We start from the raw sequence: 14,328 nt of genomic DNA on the forward strand, positions 1-14,328 counted from the left end.
TTTGAATTCCAATTGTTCATTGCTTGAATATAGAGATATAATTAATTTTTAATATTCACCTTGTATTCTGTGACCTTGTTAAACTCACTTATGAGTTATATGATCGTTCTGTAAATTCTTTGGGATTTTCTATGTAGACAATCATGTCATCTGCAATTAGAGACAATTTTATTTCTTCCTTTCCCATCTATGTACCTTTTATTTCTTTTTCTTTCTTTACTGCACTGCCTAGAACTTCCAGTACGACATCCTTGCCTATTCCTTAGATCTTAAGAGGGAAAGCATTCAGTTTCTCACCATTAAGTATGATATTAGCTCTACATTGTTTTTTTTTGATTGTATTTGTTTTTGATAAAGGTGCTCTTTATCAGATTTAGGGAGTTCCCTTCTATTTTGCTAAGAGTTTTTACCACTAATATATGTTTAGTTTTGTCAAACGCTTTTCCTGCATCTATTGATATGATTATGTTTTGTTTCTTCTTACTTCTGTTAGTATAGTGAATTACATTAATTGATTTGCGAATGTTGACCCAGTCTTGCATTATCCTTTCTTATATGTTGCTGGATTCAATTTGCTAATATCTGTCGTCTACTTTTTGTCTGTGTTCAATTAGGAAATTGATCTTCCATCTTCTCTTCTTGTCATATCTTTGATTTTTGTAGCAGGATAATGCTAGCATCATAAACATAATTTGGGAAGTGTTCCAAAAAATAAACTGGAAAGTGTCTTCTCTTCTGTTTTCTGGAAGAGATTGTATAGAACTGGTATTATTCTTCCTTACACGTTTGATAGAATTTGGCAGTGAAACCATTTGGAGATTTCTTTTTTCGGAAATTTTGCCTCATTTTATGTAAGCAATGGTCCTGATGTCATTTCTGACTGTGACACCTTTGCAATGTTGTTCAGACTCAGGGGTGAGTCTGGGCTTGGGCAGGGGTCTTAGATCTGTTCTCAAAGCCTTTATTACGATTCCTTGGTTCGTTTCCATGCATGCACAGCTTGGAGCGAGCCCAGAATGTGTGAGGTTTACACACGGAATGAGGGGACCCCTTCTCCACTCTCTCCCCCCTGAAATTTACCCCCTGGGATGCTCTTTGGCTCCAGGAATGGTCTTTCCTAACCCTCTAGCTAGAAAGTCAATGTTTCTGTCAACTTTCTCCTCCTGTGCTGTCACCCAGCTCTGCACAGCCGGGATGCCTGCTCTGCAAAGCAGGTGAGAAAAGAGAAAGAAAAGATAAGGGGATCTCCCCACACTCTTCAGACTATGGGGGCCCTTTTCTCTGTCCTGCTGGCCAGAAAGAAGGGTTTTCTCTTATGTTTTAGGTCCCGTGTCACAGCCGCCACCGTCACTGCCATCCAAGCACAGTCCAGAGACTGAGACCGGCCCTGGGGCAAGTCCAGGAGAGAGAAAAGAGAAAAAAAGAAAGAAGTTGGAGGTTCTGCCAGAACCCCCGGCTCCCAGGAGCCCCCTCCTTTCAGTTCTCCATGTAGAAAGAGGGGTTTCTCCCAGGGCTTTTCTGTGGAAGCCAGAAGGGAAGGAGGGAGAGCCCCAGAAAGCATCCCCTGCTGTCTGCCTTCAGGGTCCCCCCTCCCCCGCGCCCGCCCAACCCACCTGCTGTGCTCCTCGGCAGAGTCCTGGGGCCCAGAGTTCCTAGTTGTGCTGTGTCTTGGCAGCAGAAGCCTTTCATTGTAGTTTAATGTTTTTATAAGGGTTCCCTGGGTCCGGGGCTAGACTCCTCATTGTTCAGACAGGAAATGGACCCAGCAGTAGAAGTGGCCCAGCTGGGCCTGGAGCCAGGATGGCATGTCCTCCTGGGGCATCTCCAGGCATCCCTGCCCAGTCACGGCCACGTGGTTACTCCCCTCCCCGGGTCTGGAGGCAAAGCGCCCTTGCGGCCAGCATGGTGCACCCTTCAACCCAGACCTCCTGGGAGTCGTTATGATTAGTAATATCCACAGGCAGGAAACGGAAACTTGGCCCCTTTCTCTCTCCTGCCCTGATGGGCCTTTAAGCCTCACCTTCAGAATGCATTGTAAGGGGATCGTGGTTTATCCTGCAGTGGGCCTTGAATTCCCTTTCTCATGTTCCCAATGGAATTCACTGGAAGTTAACCAGATCCAAAAGCACAAAATGGAGAAAATCAAAAGAGATTCACTGTGGCGAGGCCTTGAGAGGACAGCAGGCCCGGCTTTCTGCCCTGGGCCCTTGGGGTCCACCCAGCCATGACAGCAAGGATGACACTAACAATTATGGCTCGTGAGCATTGGGTACTGACAGCTGGGACATTGCATATTTCAGACATGAGCACCCTGGGGTGGGCGTAGGGAGTCCCACTATTAGCCTCATTTTACAGATAAAGAAACTGAGGTCCAGAGAGAGTCAGCCGCTTGCGTGTGTCACACAGCCAGGAAGGGACAGAGCTGGGGCTCTACCTCATGCCTGATTCTTCAGCCCACGGAATTGACCTCAACTTGCCTTGTTCTTATCTCTGTTAAAGTGCAGGTAATTCCATTTTATGACAGTGTGTTTGAGTCTGTATTCCTCTAAAGTGTGAGCCCTGCAAGGTCCGAGGTCACGGGTTACCCCTTGGCATCCCTCATGTCTGTCCCACACCTCCTGGAGCAGAGTGGGCCTTCAGCATTTGTTGAATGAATAATGAATGGGTGAATGACACTCTGTATCTATCCAGCCTTTATATTTGGAACACAGAGACCCCTCAAGAATTTAGAGATGAGAGAAATTATCTTTATAATGTTTGTAGTCTGGCTGGAGGCGTCCCTGGAATTTTCCGATGAACTAGGTCACACAGGAGCCTGGGCCACAGATGGCAGGCTTCTGCAGAGATAAAACCGAGGGGATGGTTCTTTGTACAAATTCTGAAATTGCAGCTCTTTCTCAGATTGCATGGAGGTGCCAGATTTAGCAAATAAAAACACAAGACAGAGGCCCAATTAAATTTGAATGTCAGATAATTTTTTAGTACAAATATAAATTTTTGCTGTAAGTATGTCCAATGCAATATTTGGGATATACTTATATAAAATTACTTTACTATTATTACACTAAAAATTATTTTGTTGTTTATCTGAAATTCAGATTTAACTGGGTGTCCTGTATTTTATCTGAGGATTTTCTTTCTTTTTTTTTAATTAAGGATCTTTTTTTTTTAAATTTTTTTATTTTTTGGCTGTGTTGGGTCTTCGCCTCTGCTCCAGGGCTTTCTCAGGTTGCGGCAAGTGGGGGCCACTCTTCATCGTGGTGCGCGGGCCTCTCACCATCGCGGCCTCTCTTGTTGCGGAGCACAGGCTCCAGATGCACAGGCTCAGCAGTTGTGGCTCATGGGCCCAGCCGCTCTGTGGCATGTGGGATCTTCCCAGACCAGGGCTCGAACCCGTGTCCCCTGCATTGGCAGGCGGACTCTCAACCACTGCGCCACCAGGGAAGCCTGGATTTTCTTTTTTTTAATTTTTATTGGAGTAGAGTTGATTTACAATGTTGTGTTAGTTTCAGGTGTACAGCAAAGTGAATCAGTTATACATATACATATATCCACTCTTTTTTAGATTCTTTTCCCATATAGGCCATTACAGAGTACATAGTAGAGTTCCCTGTGCTATACGGTAGGTCCTTATTAGTTCTGAGGATTTTATCTAAGGGCTTATGTGACAATCCTCACCACTCAGGCTCTCACTTTAGGGCCATTTATAACTGACTCTGGTCTTCTTAGTATCTGGCAAGACTTCTGAGCACTGGGCTTGACCTTGGCGGTCACTCATCTGAGCTGCTCCCTGGTAAGTAAGGCTCAGAGAAAGAGGCAGGGCTCCAGCAGGGCCAGAACCCAAGTCTCCTGGCCCCAAAGGGACAGGGGACAATACGAATGTTTTTACTGCAGTACAACTTTGAAATCCACAGCCCAGGAGCAGTGAATGTAGCTGTGGCTCGGCCAGGATCCTGCAGTGCCAGGGACCTGAGGACGGCCTTCTAGGGAAAAGAGTGTGGTGGAGCCCAGGGTACAGCCAACAAGCTCCCCTTCACAGAGCCGCCACCAACAAATGCCCATTCTCTCTCATTTCCCCTCCTCTGAAAGGTGCTCATTATTCAGGAAAGTGTCTGGCTGGGCCACCTCTGGTGACCATGCTTTGAAGATTTCCTTTTGAAAGCATCTTCTGTTCCTTTCCCTGGAGGGGCCCAGCTTAGGGGAGATTTATGTAACCTCCGTCTCCTCAATGGGAAGAGATGGGGACCCGGAGGGCCAACCTCCACGGAGCGGCGCTTCTGTGGGGGGCAGGGTGGGCACCCTGGAGGGTGGTGCCGCAGTGTCCATGACAGCCACGCCCTCCTGGAGCCCCTCCACATCACGCTTGGCCACACATGCCACGCGGTGACCCCAACACTGAAGGATGAGGACCCGGAGCTCTGGGTACCATCTTTGCTTCCGAGGGTGACTGGTCCTACCGTCTCGTGTGTGATGCTCTCCAGTGTTCAAAGAATTGCTCTTAATGTTATAAAGTTTAAAACACCAAAAAGTGACAGACATCCATATGCCCACTAACCGGAATAGACCACTTTTTAATATTTTATCATGTTTATTCATCTTCTCTTATAATAAAATATTACAAACAAAATCAGTCTCTTTCCCCCCATCTCCCCCTTTCTCAGAGGCAGCTGCTGTTGTAAATCTGGCTGATGTATTTACAATCCATGTCTGTACGTTTACATATATGTGGATCCATGCATAATATATAATATTACTGTTAGGCGTGTTTTTAATTTCAGGGATGGCAACTAAGTTTATTTTGTGACTCGCCTTTCTCCCCAGAAAGCGTTTTTCACATAGTGTAAGGGTCTCCCAGCATCTCCCTTCTTCTCTGAAGCAGTCTATATTATTTTCCCCATTTTTAAAAGAAAAACCTGAGCCTCAGGTTAAGAAATGGGTCTCGGTCCCACAGAGGGGAAATGTTGGCTCTGGGCCCAAATCTCAGCTTGCCCTCAGGATTCTTGGCTGGTGGTCCAAGAATTCATTCATTCACCAAGTATGTTTTTTGTCTTTTTGGTTTTTTTTGTTTTTTTAATTTATTTATTTTTGGCTGTGTTGAGTCTTCATTTCTGTGCGAGGGCTTTCTCTAGTTGTGGCAAGCGGGGGCCACTCTTCATCGCGGTGCGCGGGCCTCTCACTATCGCGGCCTCTCTTGTTGCGGAGCGCAGGCTCAGTAGTTGTGGCTCACGGGCCTAGTTGCTCCGCGGCATGTGGGATCTTCCCAGACCAGGGCTCGAACCCGTGTCCCCTGCATTGGCAGGCAGATTCTCAACCACTGCGCCACCAGGGAAGCCCACCGAGTATGTTTTGAGTGTTGGCTCTCTTGTAGGCTCGAGGATACTGTGGGAAAGAGGGAAGGTCCCTGCCTTCCTGGCAGTTACAGTCAGGAGGCCTGTATAGGTAACACTGACCTTGAACACTGGCCATTGACCTTGACACTCTGTCCTCGTATCCCCTCTTCAACAAGCCAGCAAGAGTTTTTCTGATCTTGACAAGATCATCTCTGATGAGGAGACGAGTCCCCCACCCTGTGTCCTTCTGATTGTTAATGTCTAACTGAGCAAGAGGAGACTTCTCTTGTTCTGCCTCCTCGGGTCACACTCTCTTCTGCATGGTGGACCTCCTAGCGTTTGACGTTAGGAATCATCGCCCTCAAATCTGCTCTGAGCCGTAACCTCATCCAAGCCACTCATCCCCATCCTCAGGGGTCCAGTGAACTACACCTGCCCACGGGGTCGAGAAGGCCCAGTTGCTCATCTCAGTAAGGGCATGACACCCGGAGGTCATTTCCAAAAATGGCTTAAAATTAGACCTGGCCGGCTGGAGGGCCTTTTCGGAAAGACCTTCCAGAGGCTTCTGCCATCACCTGCTTCTGAAGTGACTTCAGCCATCATTCCTTCGTTCTTAGCATGAGTCAGTTTCTGATCAAGTCTTCCCAACTTCCAAATGAGGCTGAATTGAGGCTGAACTTTTTTGGTTTTCTATTCGTGGGATTTTGCCGTGTAAAGTTATTTTCATGTGTAACCCGGCACTTTGAAGCAGAATCTGTTTTACAAAGGAAAAAACATCAAAACCAACAAGCCTGAAGAGTTGGTTGAGCAACAGTGCTGGCTGAACCAACAGAACTTGGTGGGAGTGGAGGGCCGCCTGCATGCAGATGAGTGTCTGATTAATTGATTGCACAAAAGCACACAACTGGAAATGCCGGGTTCCCGATTCCCTCACTTTAGCTTAAGCAATTGGATAAGAGATGCCATGTCTCTCGGTTTTGAATTACTACACGAACAAGAGGAAAGAACATTAGGAATGACTGAGCGACTGGTGCCACGTTTGATTTATCACATGTGATCTGATTCCCTCCTTGCGAGGATCCTGCTGGCTCCACTGTATCATCTTCATTACTTACAGGGACAGAAATGGAAGCAGGTTGGTGAAATGATTCGCTTGGCTGTACTATCTGTAATGAAGCAGGATTCACCCCCGAGTCTTTCTGACACTAGAACCCACTCCATCCCTCACGCTCTGAGGCAGCAGAATCGGACGCCACTGGCTGTGACCTCTGGCAGTGCTGGGCTGTCCGTCAGTGAGGTGCAGGGCAGAGAGGGGCTCACCGCCGGGGAGCTCTGAGACCGGGTGTATGAAGTGCAGCCGATGCGGAGGCTGTCTGCTGATTTCAAGTTCATTAATTCCACACGGTCGTACTTGTCACTCTTTCTGTGTTACAAATGGGGTTGAGGGAGCATGAGATGAGTGGGCCATGGCTTTGCCTTCAAGAGTCCCCTGTGTGGTGGGAGACCCACCTCCAGTTAACCGAGCCTGTGGTTGTCACCTGACGTGGCCAGAGACCTTGCAGACGTGATGAAGGTGTAGGATCTGGAGATGGGAGATGATCCAAGTGAGCCCAACAGAATGAGCGCAGTCAGACTTCTGACCTCCAGAACGGTAAGATAACAAATGTGTGTCATTTTAAGCCACTGAGTTTGTGGCAATTTATTATAGCAGCCATAGGAAACTGACACAGGGCATTAACTACCCACAGGGACGCAGAGAACAGCAGGGGGGCGCAGGGGGAGGGCAGCTGCCCCCGTGCAGGTTGGCAGCAGGGCTGTGTCAGCCTGGGGGCCGCTCTCTCCTCCCCCCACCAAAGGCTCTGTCCAGTGCCCCCTTTTTTTCCCCCCAATGAATTGGATGAAAATGCTCATTGAACCCACATATGTCCTGAAGAGAGGAGAGGGCGGAGTAGGCTTACGTCCAGAGATCTCAACAGGACGGAAGGGTGGAGTCGAGGTGGGGGCATCTGTCCAAAACCCCAGTGCCCTTGGGGAGGGAGGAGAGGCTGAGGCGGGCCGCTGGGCAGAGGACAACGGGCATGTGATTAATTCCGGGGAGGGGGAGTGCAGCAGGGGCGCCAGGGGAGGGGGCTGTGGAACCAGCAGGGGAGGGAGAAGGGCAGCTTCCTGTCTGGCTTGATCCCCACTCTCTGACAGATAGTCTCCATGCACTCACCTGAGTGATGCTTTCGCCGTGGGTGGGTCAGATGAAGATTCTGCTGATTTCCCCTAGAGAAGGGTGGTGCCGTCTCAGGGCAGCAGGAGGAAAGGGTACCCGCCAGGTAGGGGTGGGGTCAGTGGGGGGGCTGCTGGAGAGGCAGAATCAGCCAACAATGTTGTTGGTCCAAGTTGAGGGTGGGTGTCATTCATCTGTCACTCAACAGGGATTTATCAGGCACGACTATGCTCCCGACCTGGGCAAGGCTCTAGGAGTTCCACGATGAGAATAAACTCATCTGCTCCCGGCTCAGAGCTTCCAGGGGGACGCAGATGGGAACTGCATCTTGGGGTGGATGCCCCCAAGGAAAGGATGTCGTCTTGGGGGTACTTGGGAAGGAAGGCTATAGTGGACAGGACCATTGGCTGAGATTCGAAGGATGAGTATGTCTAATGGGAAAGCCCGGGCCCCTCCCTGCAGGCCAGAGCATCGCTGCCTCTGCTGCCCCCTTAGGACGGATGTGCCTGATTCATCTGTAACCCATCTCATCTGCATCACCAGCGGGGGGGACTAAAGGAGGTCACAGTTCTCCTATTTAAACTTTTAATTGTATTTTTAATAGAATATATGTTAATTGTCATTCTCATTTGTGCTTGTCATCGTATCTCTTAATATATACTACATATGTTAATATACTGTTTACTATAATAAACATATAGGAAGGACCCATATATAAATGCAGCCCTGGATGAAGTCTCACAAAGTGAACTCACCCCTGTAACCAGCAACCCCATCGAGGATCTGCACGTGGCCTATCCTCAGCGCCCCCTGTTGGCCTCTTCCTGTTACTACAGCCCCAGATGACAACTGCCAGGTCCCCACCGAACTAAAGGGCCAAGCTGTGTTACTGATGAAATGCCAAGCTCGTCTCAGCACGAGTCTGTCAAAGGCTGCTCTTCTCAGCCCAAGCAGGTGCTCGGAAGCACCGTTGACACAGTCATGGGCATCCTTTCAAAAGAGGCCATTGAGATTCAGAGCAGGCCACACATGCAGCTGCCTGAAAGTAGCCTCTCTGTATGAATTCTCTGATGCTTCGTGTTCCCTTCAGATATTCTTTCTTTTTTACTCCTTCCCTCCCTCCCTCCCTCCCTCCCTCCCCTCCTTCTCGCTCCCTCTCCTTCCTTGCTCTCATCCCCACCTGGAGCGTGGCCCTCACCCGTCTGGCTCACCACTGTCTGCAGAGTCTAGGACTGAGGCCCCTAATTAATCACCCCTAATACAAGTCAGACGGGCGGCTGAGTGAGGCGGACCCGCTCTGCTCCCACCACCCCCCGGGGCAGTGCACATAGGCCCGGCAGGAGCGTGGCCCCTGGGGGTAGTGGCTGGTGCATCTCCGGGGCCCAGTACTGAGTCTGACCTGGGAGTCGGAGAGGCTGTGGGCAGAACGGGAAGCACCCTGGCTCCACAGTCGGACGCACCCGACTCTCAGCCCTGACCCCAGCACAGACGAGTACAGTGGCCTTGACCTTTGCTTACCCATCTGAAACGGGGGTACCATGGTATGCTCCAGCAGGATAGTTAGATGATTAAATGAGACTATTTTAAAATCTCTAGCACATTCCATGAGCATAGCTGGGCCTCCATGCTGGTAGTAGTAGTAGTAGCTCAATAAATGTATTGAAGGAAGGCTTAACTGTTTAGTGCTCAATCATTCATGTACCATTAATAAAAACACGTTTATTATGGGCCTCATACTTGCCAGAGCCAACCCTGGGGCTTAAGTCGTGTCAGCCTCTGGATGGGTCTGGATGGGCCTGGACGGCCTGGACATTGGTCTTCTGGACTGTATCCAGGGCCAGGCCCTCCCTTTGAACAGCCCAACTCACCCCCGCCCGCGCACCTGAGTCTCAGGAATAAGGGGCTTGACAAACGCAAAGAGGAAACCCTGGTCCCTGGAGTGCAAACCAGCCGCTTCTTGTGCAGCAAAGCAAGGCCTTGGGAATTAGTCAATCTTCTGGGTAGTTTGTCCTTGTGCATTAGAAGCTCTGAAGCATCATACCCGCTGACTGGGAAGTTCTGTATCTGGGTCTGCCTAATAAATAAAAATGCACACGCAGGGCTTCCCTGGTGGTGCAGTGGTTAAGAATCCGCCTGCCAATGCAGGAGACACGGGTTCGAGCCCTGGTCCGGGAAGATCCCACATGCCATGGAACAACTAAGCCCGTGCGCCACAACTACTGAGCCTGCGCTCTAGAGCCCGCGAGCCACAACTGCTGAGCCCATGTGCCACAACTACTGAAGCCCGCGCGCCTAGAGCCCATGCTCCGCAACAAGAGAAGCCACCGCAATGAGAAGCCAGTGCACCACAAAGAAGAGTAGCCCCCGCTCGCCACAACCAGAGAAAGCCCGCGTGCAGCAACAAAGACCCAACACAGCCAAAAATAAAATAAATAAAATAATAAAAAATATAAAATAAAATAAAGATAAGCAACTGATATTAAAAAATAATGCACGTGCAAGCATGTATGCATACCCAAGTGTATGTACAAGGATGTTTACCAGTACATTATTTATAATAGGAAAGCATCAAAATTCCTAAATCTCCAATTCTAGAGGAACGGTTAAATTATGGCTTGTATTTATGATAGAATATTATACAACTGTAAAACAGTATCTTGATAGGCTTTTAAATACAGGAATATAAAACCACATGTTTAAAAGTTCTCTCTCTCTCTCTCTCTCTCTCACACACACACACAGAAAAAGAAAGGAAGATGTGAACAGTGATTATCCCAAAGTCGTGAGATTATGATTCTCTTTTTTTTCCCTCCTCTTTTGTATTTTCTTGATGTTCTATGCTGAGCCGATATTACTTTTACAGTTAGAAGAATAAAGACATTTGACGATGTGTGCTGTCATGGAGGGCCTGGCATTTAGAGAGGGAGGGTCTGTAAGTCCCAGTGAGTTGCCAACTAGCCTTCAGATAGTCTGCTGAGCTGCTCGGGGCCTTAACCTCTTCATCTGCAAAGTGGGCATGAGTGTCTGCCTCAAAAGGTTGCTGTGAATGCTAATTTTTCTAGGTGAAAATATGCACTGTCATTTATTTAAAAGACCCAAAGCAAAGCCCAGTTCGGTGCTGTATCTTCGAGGGGGCTGCTTTACCAGCCTGCTGCCCCTCCGCGGGCAGCCTCCCCGCTCCCGAGGGCTCTGCTTAATTCTCTCTCTCCTTCTTCTCAGCTGCCCATGATGGGAGGCGCCTTCATGGACTCGCCCAACGAGGACTTCAGCACCGAGTACTCCCTCTTTAACTCCTCCACCAACGTGCACGCGGCCTCCAACGGCCAAGGTCAGCCAGAGGAGCCGCCAAGGTCCTCCAACGACGCCGTCTTGCTCTGGATCGCCATCATAGCGACGCTGGGGAACATTGTCGTGGTGGGGGTGGTGTATGCCTTCACCTTCTGAGCCGCGGGAGCTCCGGGACGGCCCCCCCACCTGCGCTGGGCTCACAGCGCTGTTGGCCTTTGGCTGCACCCGCGTTCTAGAACCAGGAGTTCTGACCAGGTGCGCGGTCTCTCCAAGGGGAGCCACCATGCGTCTGGGATTTCCCTAAGTGGCCCTGATCTCAGATACTCCAGGCTGTGGTCCAGCTGATCCAGAAAATATGGGAGCCTGGGCTTCCAGCTTCCGGAGGCACGCCGGGGCAGAGCCTTCGAGGAGTAGATTGGGGAGGTCTTGAAACTGCATTCCACGAACATGAGACCAGAGGGAAGCCAGTCAGTTTAAAATACAGACATGGTTGGATGATCCCTTGCTGGCACTAAATAATCACTTCTGTGTCTTGTTTTTCAGCCAGCTTACCTGAGGGCAAGGGCAGCCCTCAGAACTTGAGTGTTCCCACCCCAGTCTGGTTTCCCAGTCAGCCCCTCGGAATATTGGTGGTGGTCACTTGAAGGGTCATAGAACGTTCCTCATTTGACTTGGAAATGGCATCTTTGTTACCAGACACCTGGCCCCTTATGAAACCCAAGGATGGGGGATTCCTGGTGACGTGGATTTCAGGGGTGGTAGTGGTGGTGGTTTTTATCTGCTGGATGGACTTTCTCTTCTTTGCGAAAAGAGGAGAAGATGCCTTTAAAAATTAGATCTGCCCGGCAGTTAACTCTTTAGATCACCCACTGAAGATGCTCTTTCCTCCCTGAGAAATCACGGAATTTTAGGGATGTGGTGTGTGTACCTCATCGATTGGCGGGTGGGAGGGAGAGGGATGTGGTTTGCCTGTGGTCCCAGGGCATGTAAAGGCAGGGGTCAGAGCAGGAGGGACATTTCCTGACCATCAGTTCTGGGCTCTCTCTGCCCCAACTGAGCACTGTCTTGGGCAGATTCCTGCCTTCTCAGCTGCCCTGGGGAGAATATCCAGAGGGTCTCGAAGTTGTGTGCAGGGTGGGCAGGGAGTTGAGACACCCACACTGTAAACTTGGTTTGGCCACCGTGCACTCTTGCAGGTGTAAATGTGTTCTGCCTGAGTCAGTTTCCTTACAAGCTTAAAAGGCAGCGGCTGGGGGGCTGGCAAACCTGGGAGCCCCTCATCAGGACCAGAGCGCTGTTGGCCTTTGGCTGCACCCACGTGCTGGGGCGATCAGTATAAGAAAGGGCTCACTTTTCTTCATGGCGCAGTGCCCCCCTTCCCGAGACAGCTCTCCCTGTGTCCCCAAGAGTGGAAGGAGCTCAGACACTGGCTTGCTTGCCTACAAGCCAGGAGCGGCTTTCTTCTTGCTTCCTCCCTGCACTGTACAAAAGAAAATAGGTGGCATAAACTCCTCCTCTGTGGTTGAGAAACTTAAAAGACTGGTAAAGAAGCCCTCATGCATATTTGGGGACAATTGCAAAAAGGCTGAATTTGTCACTGTGGTCTCAGGAGAAATGAGTGTTTTTGATACGCAAAGGGACATCTTAATTGTCCAGAGGCAGCCACTCGTCTGTGGGAGGTTGGCACCGAGCTGCCATGATAACAGGATTACCAGCCCAGGCTCCAGACAGCGCCAGCCGCCAGCTCTTATTGGCTGCATCTGTCACTGCCGCCCGGCGTCCATCCACACGTGCTTCAGTTCAAGCGGAGGTCATGAGCACAGACTGCTGGCGTGACCTTTGCGGAGCGGGAGAAAGGCTGTGGTACCTTTTGCCTGGACTCCTTCTGGAATCGCTGACCGGGCCCTGCTGTCTGTAGGCAGGACCAGCCTGGAGGCGGGGCTGGGTGGTGGCCATTGTGGGCACATCATTCCAGCTGCTTCTCCAGCAAACTCCTCTCCGTCAAGGCCTGGCATCTGCCCCGTGAGCAAGGTCTTTCTTAGACACGCGGCTCTATGAGGGAACCCAAGGGGGGAACTCCAGAGCCAGGGTGGGGAGACAAGGTGTCTTCATGGGGGCCATCCAGCCCAAATACCCTGATTCTTTGCCTTCTGACCCCACATCCCCAGGGAGCCTGCAGCCCTGTAAGAGGCAGGTGGCAGCTCCCCATTCTCAAATGGCCTGTGGAGATGGCTGTGGGAGAGAAGGTTCTATGTTTGATAACAGGGGGAGGAGTGGGGAAGAGAGAAAAGGTTGGCTTTTAGCTCTAAGGAGACCGCCAGCCTTCCGGGGCAGCCCTGGTGGGCCCCGTGTTCGCTGGGTATTTCTGGGCACAGAGGTCTCCCCTATGAAGGTTTTGTTTTCCCTGACGTGAAAACTGACACGTCAGTTAAATTCAACTTTCAAGTCTTTCTTTTCAGTGTCAGGGCCATAGATGGTCAAGAGCTTTAAAGAGCTTCTTGTCTAAACCGTGCATCATATGGAACACAGTGACTTGCCCAGGGTCACCCCATCTCCATCTCTTGTTAATTTTTTTTCCACCTTCACTCAGATAACAACAGGGATCGATGCGCATGTTAGATTTCTAGCCAGAGTGCGCTGCCCTTTCCCTCCTGCTGCAGTTGGGGTTCTGTCTTTGATGTTAAGTAAAGGCCAAGAGATCTGACATCATCGCTTGAGTCTTGTGTCCAAGCGTTGTGCCAGATTCATAGGCACAGATTTAATCCTTACGGTTACCTTAGAGCATCATTGCTCCAACACACAGATAAGGGACCAGAAGCTCCGAGGAGTGGAATGACTTGCCCCAGGCCACACAGCAGGAAAGTGAGGCTCAGGCTGAACTTGAACAATCTGGCTTAAAGCCAGGCTCTTTCCGGAACCCCATGCTGCCTTCAGTGGCTGGGTGGCACCTCCAGGGCACATTTAAACCAGGCCCTGAGTCTCCAGAGGCCGTTTCCCGAGCTCCCGCATCATGACGTGGCCCGCACCGGCTCTGGCTTCTGCAGGTTGAAGTCTCTGACCATCCTTGGAATGGGGCATGCTTATCCCTCTCTCTCTGCCCAGGCTTTGGGGGCGGTGGTCCCTGTTGCCTGCTCCCCCCCCCCCTTTAAGTTGAACTCAAGTCTCTCTGCATGGCCAGAGAAGTTACCAGAGACCAGCTTTCTCGGGACCCATGAAGAAGGCCCTGGCCCAGACCCGGAGCCCCACGGAGGGACCCACTTGAGGAGTGAGGCTCACGCAGCCAGAACTGGTAAGGAGAATCATGGGATGGTCTGTGTTGCAGGTTGGGCCCCAGCCCAGACTCAGGCCTTCCGCTGAGCCCCAGGGTTCTCCCGAGCAGCTGGGGACGGCTGCTCCTCTCTCGGACCCCAGCCTGGGGCTCCCGTTCTGGCTTCTCCCAGGGGAGGCTGGCCCCTGAGCCCACCCTGGCTTGACGGGTCCGTGCTGAGGAAGGAG

The 14,328-nt window shown here is 50.5% G+C and overlaps 1 protein-coding gene across 1 annotated transcript in view; it reads left to right on the forward strand.

Annotated features, from left to right (window-relative positions):
• Window positions 1–11,778, forward strand: part of C2H14orf132 (chromosome 2 C14orf132 homolog) — a 46,024-nt gene extending 34,246 nt beyond the window's left edge. Inside the window, exon 2 of the mRNA XM_061182861.1 lies at window positions 10,765–11,778. Coding sequence (XP_061038844.1) covers window positions 10,765–10,989 — 225 coding nt within the window. The 3' untranslated portion in view covers window positions 10,990–11,778. The remainder of the gene's footprint in view (window positions 1–10,764) is intronic.
• Window positions 11,779–14,328: the final 2,550 nt, after the last annotated feature.

The sequence above is a fragment of the Eubalaena glacialis genome, chromosome 2, assembly GCF_028564815.1.
Source record: "Eubalaena glacialis isolate mEubGla1 chromosome 2, mEubGla1.1.hap2.+ XY, whole genome shotgun sequence".
NCBI classification, from domain to species: domain Eukaryota; kingdom Metazoa; phylum Chordata; class Mammalia; order Artiodactyla; family Balaenidae; genus Eubalaena; species Eubalaena glacialis.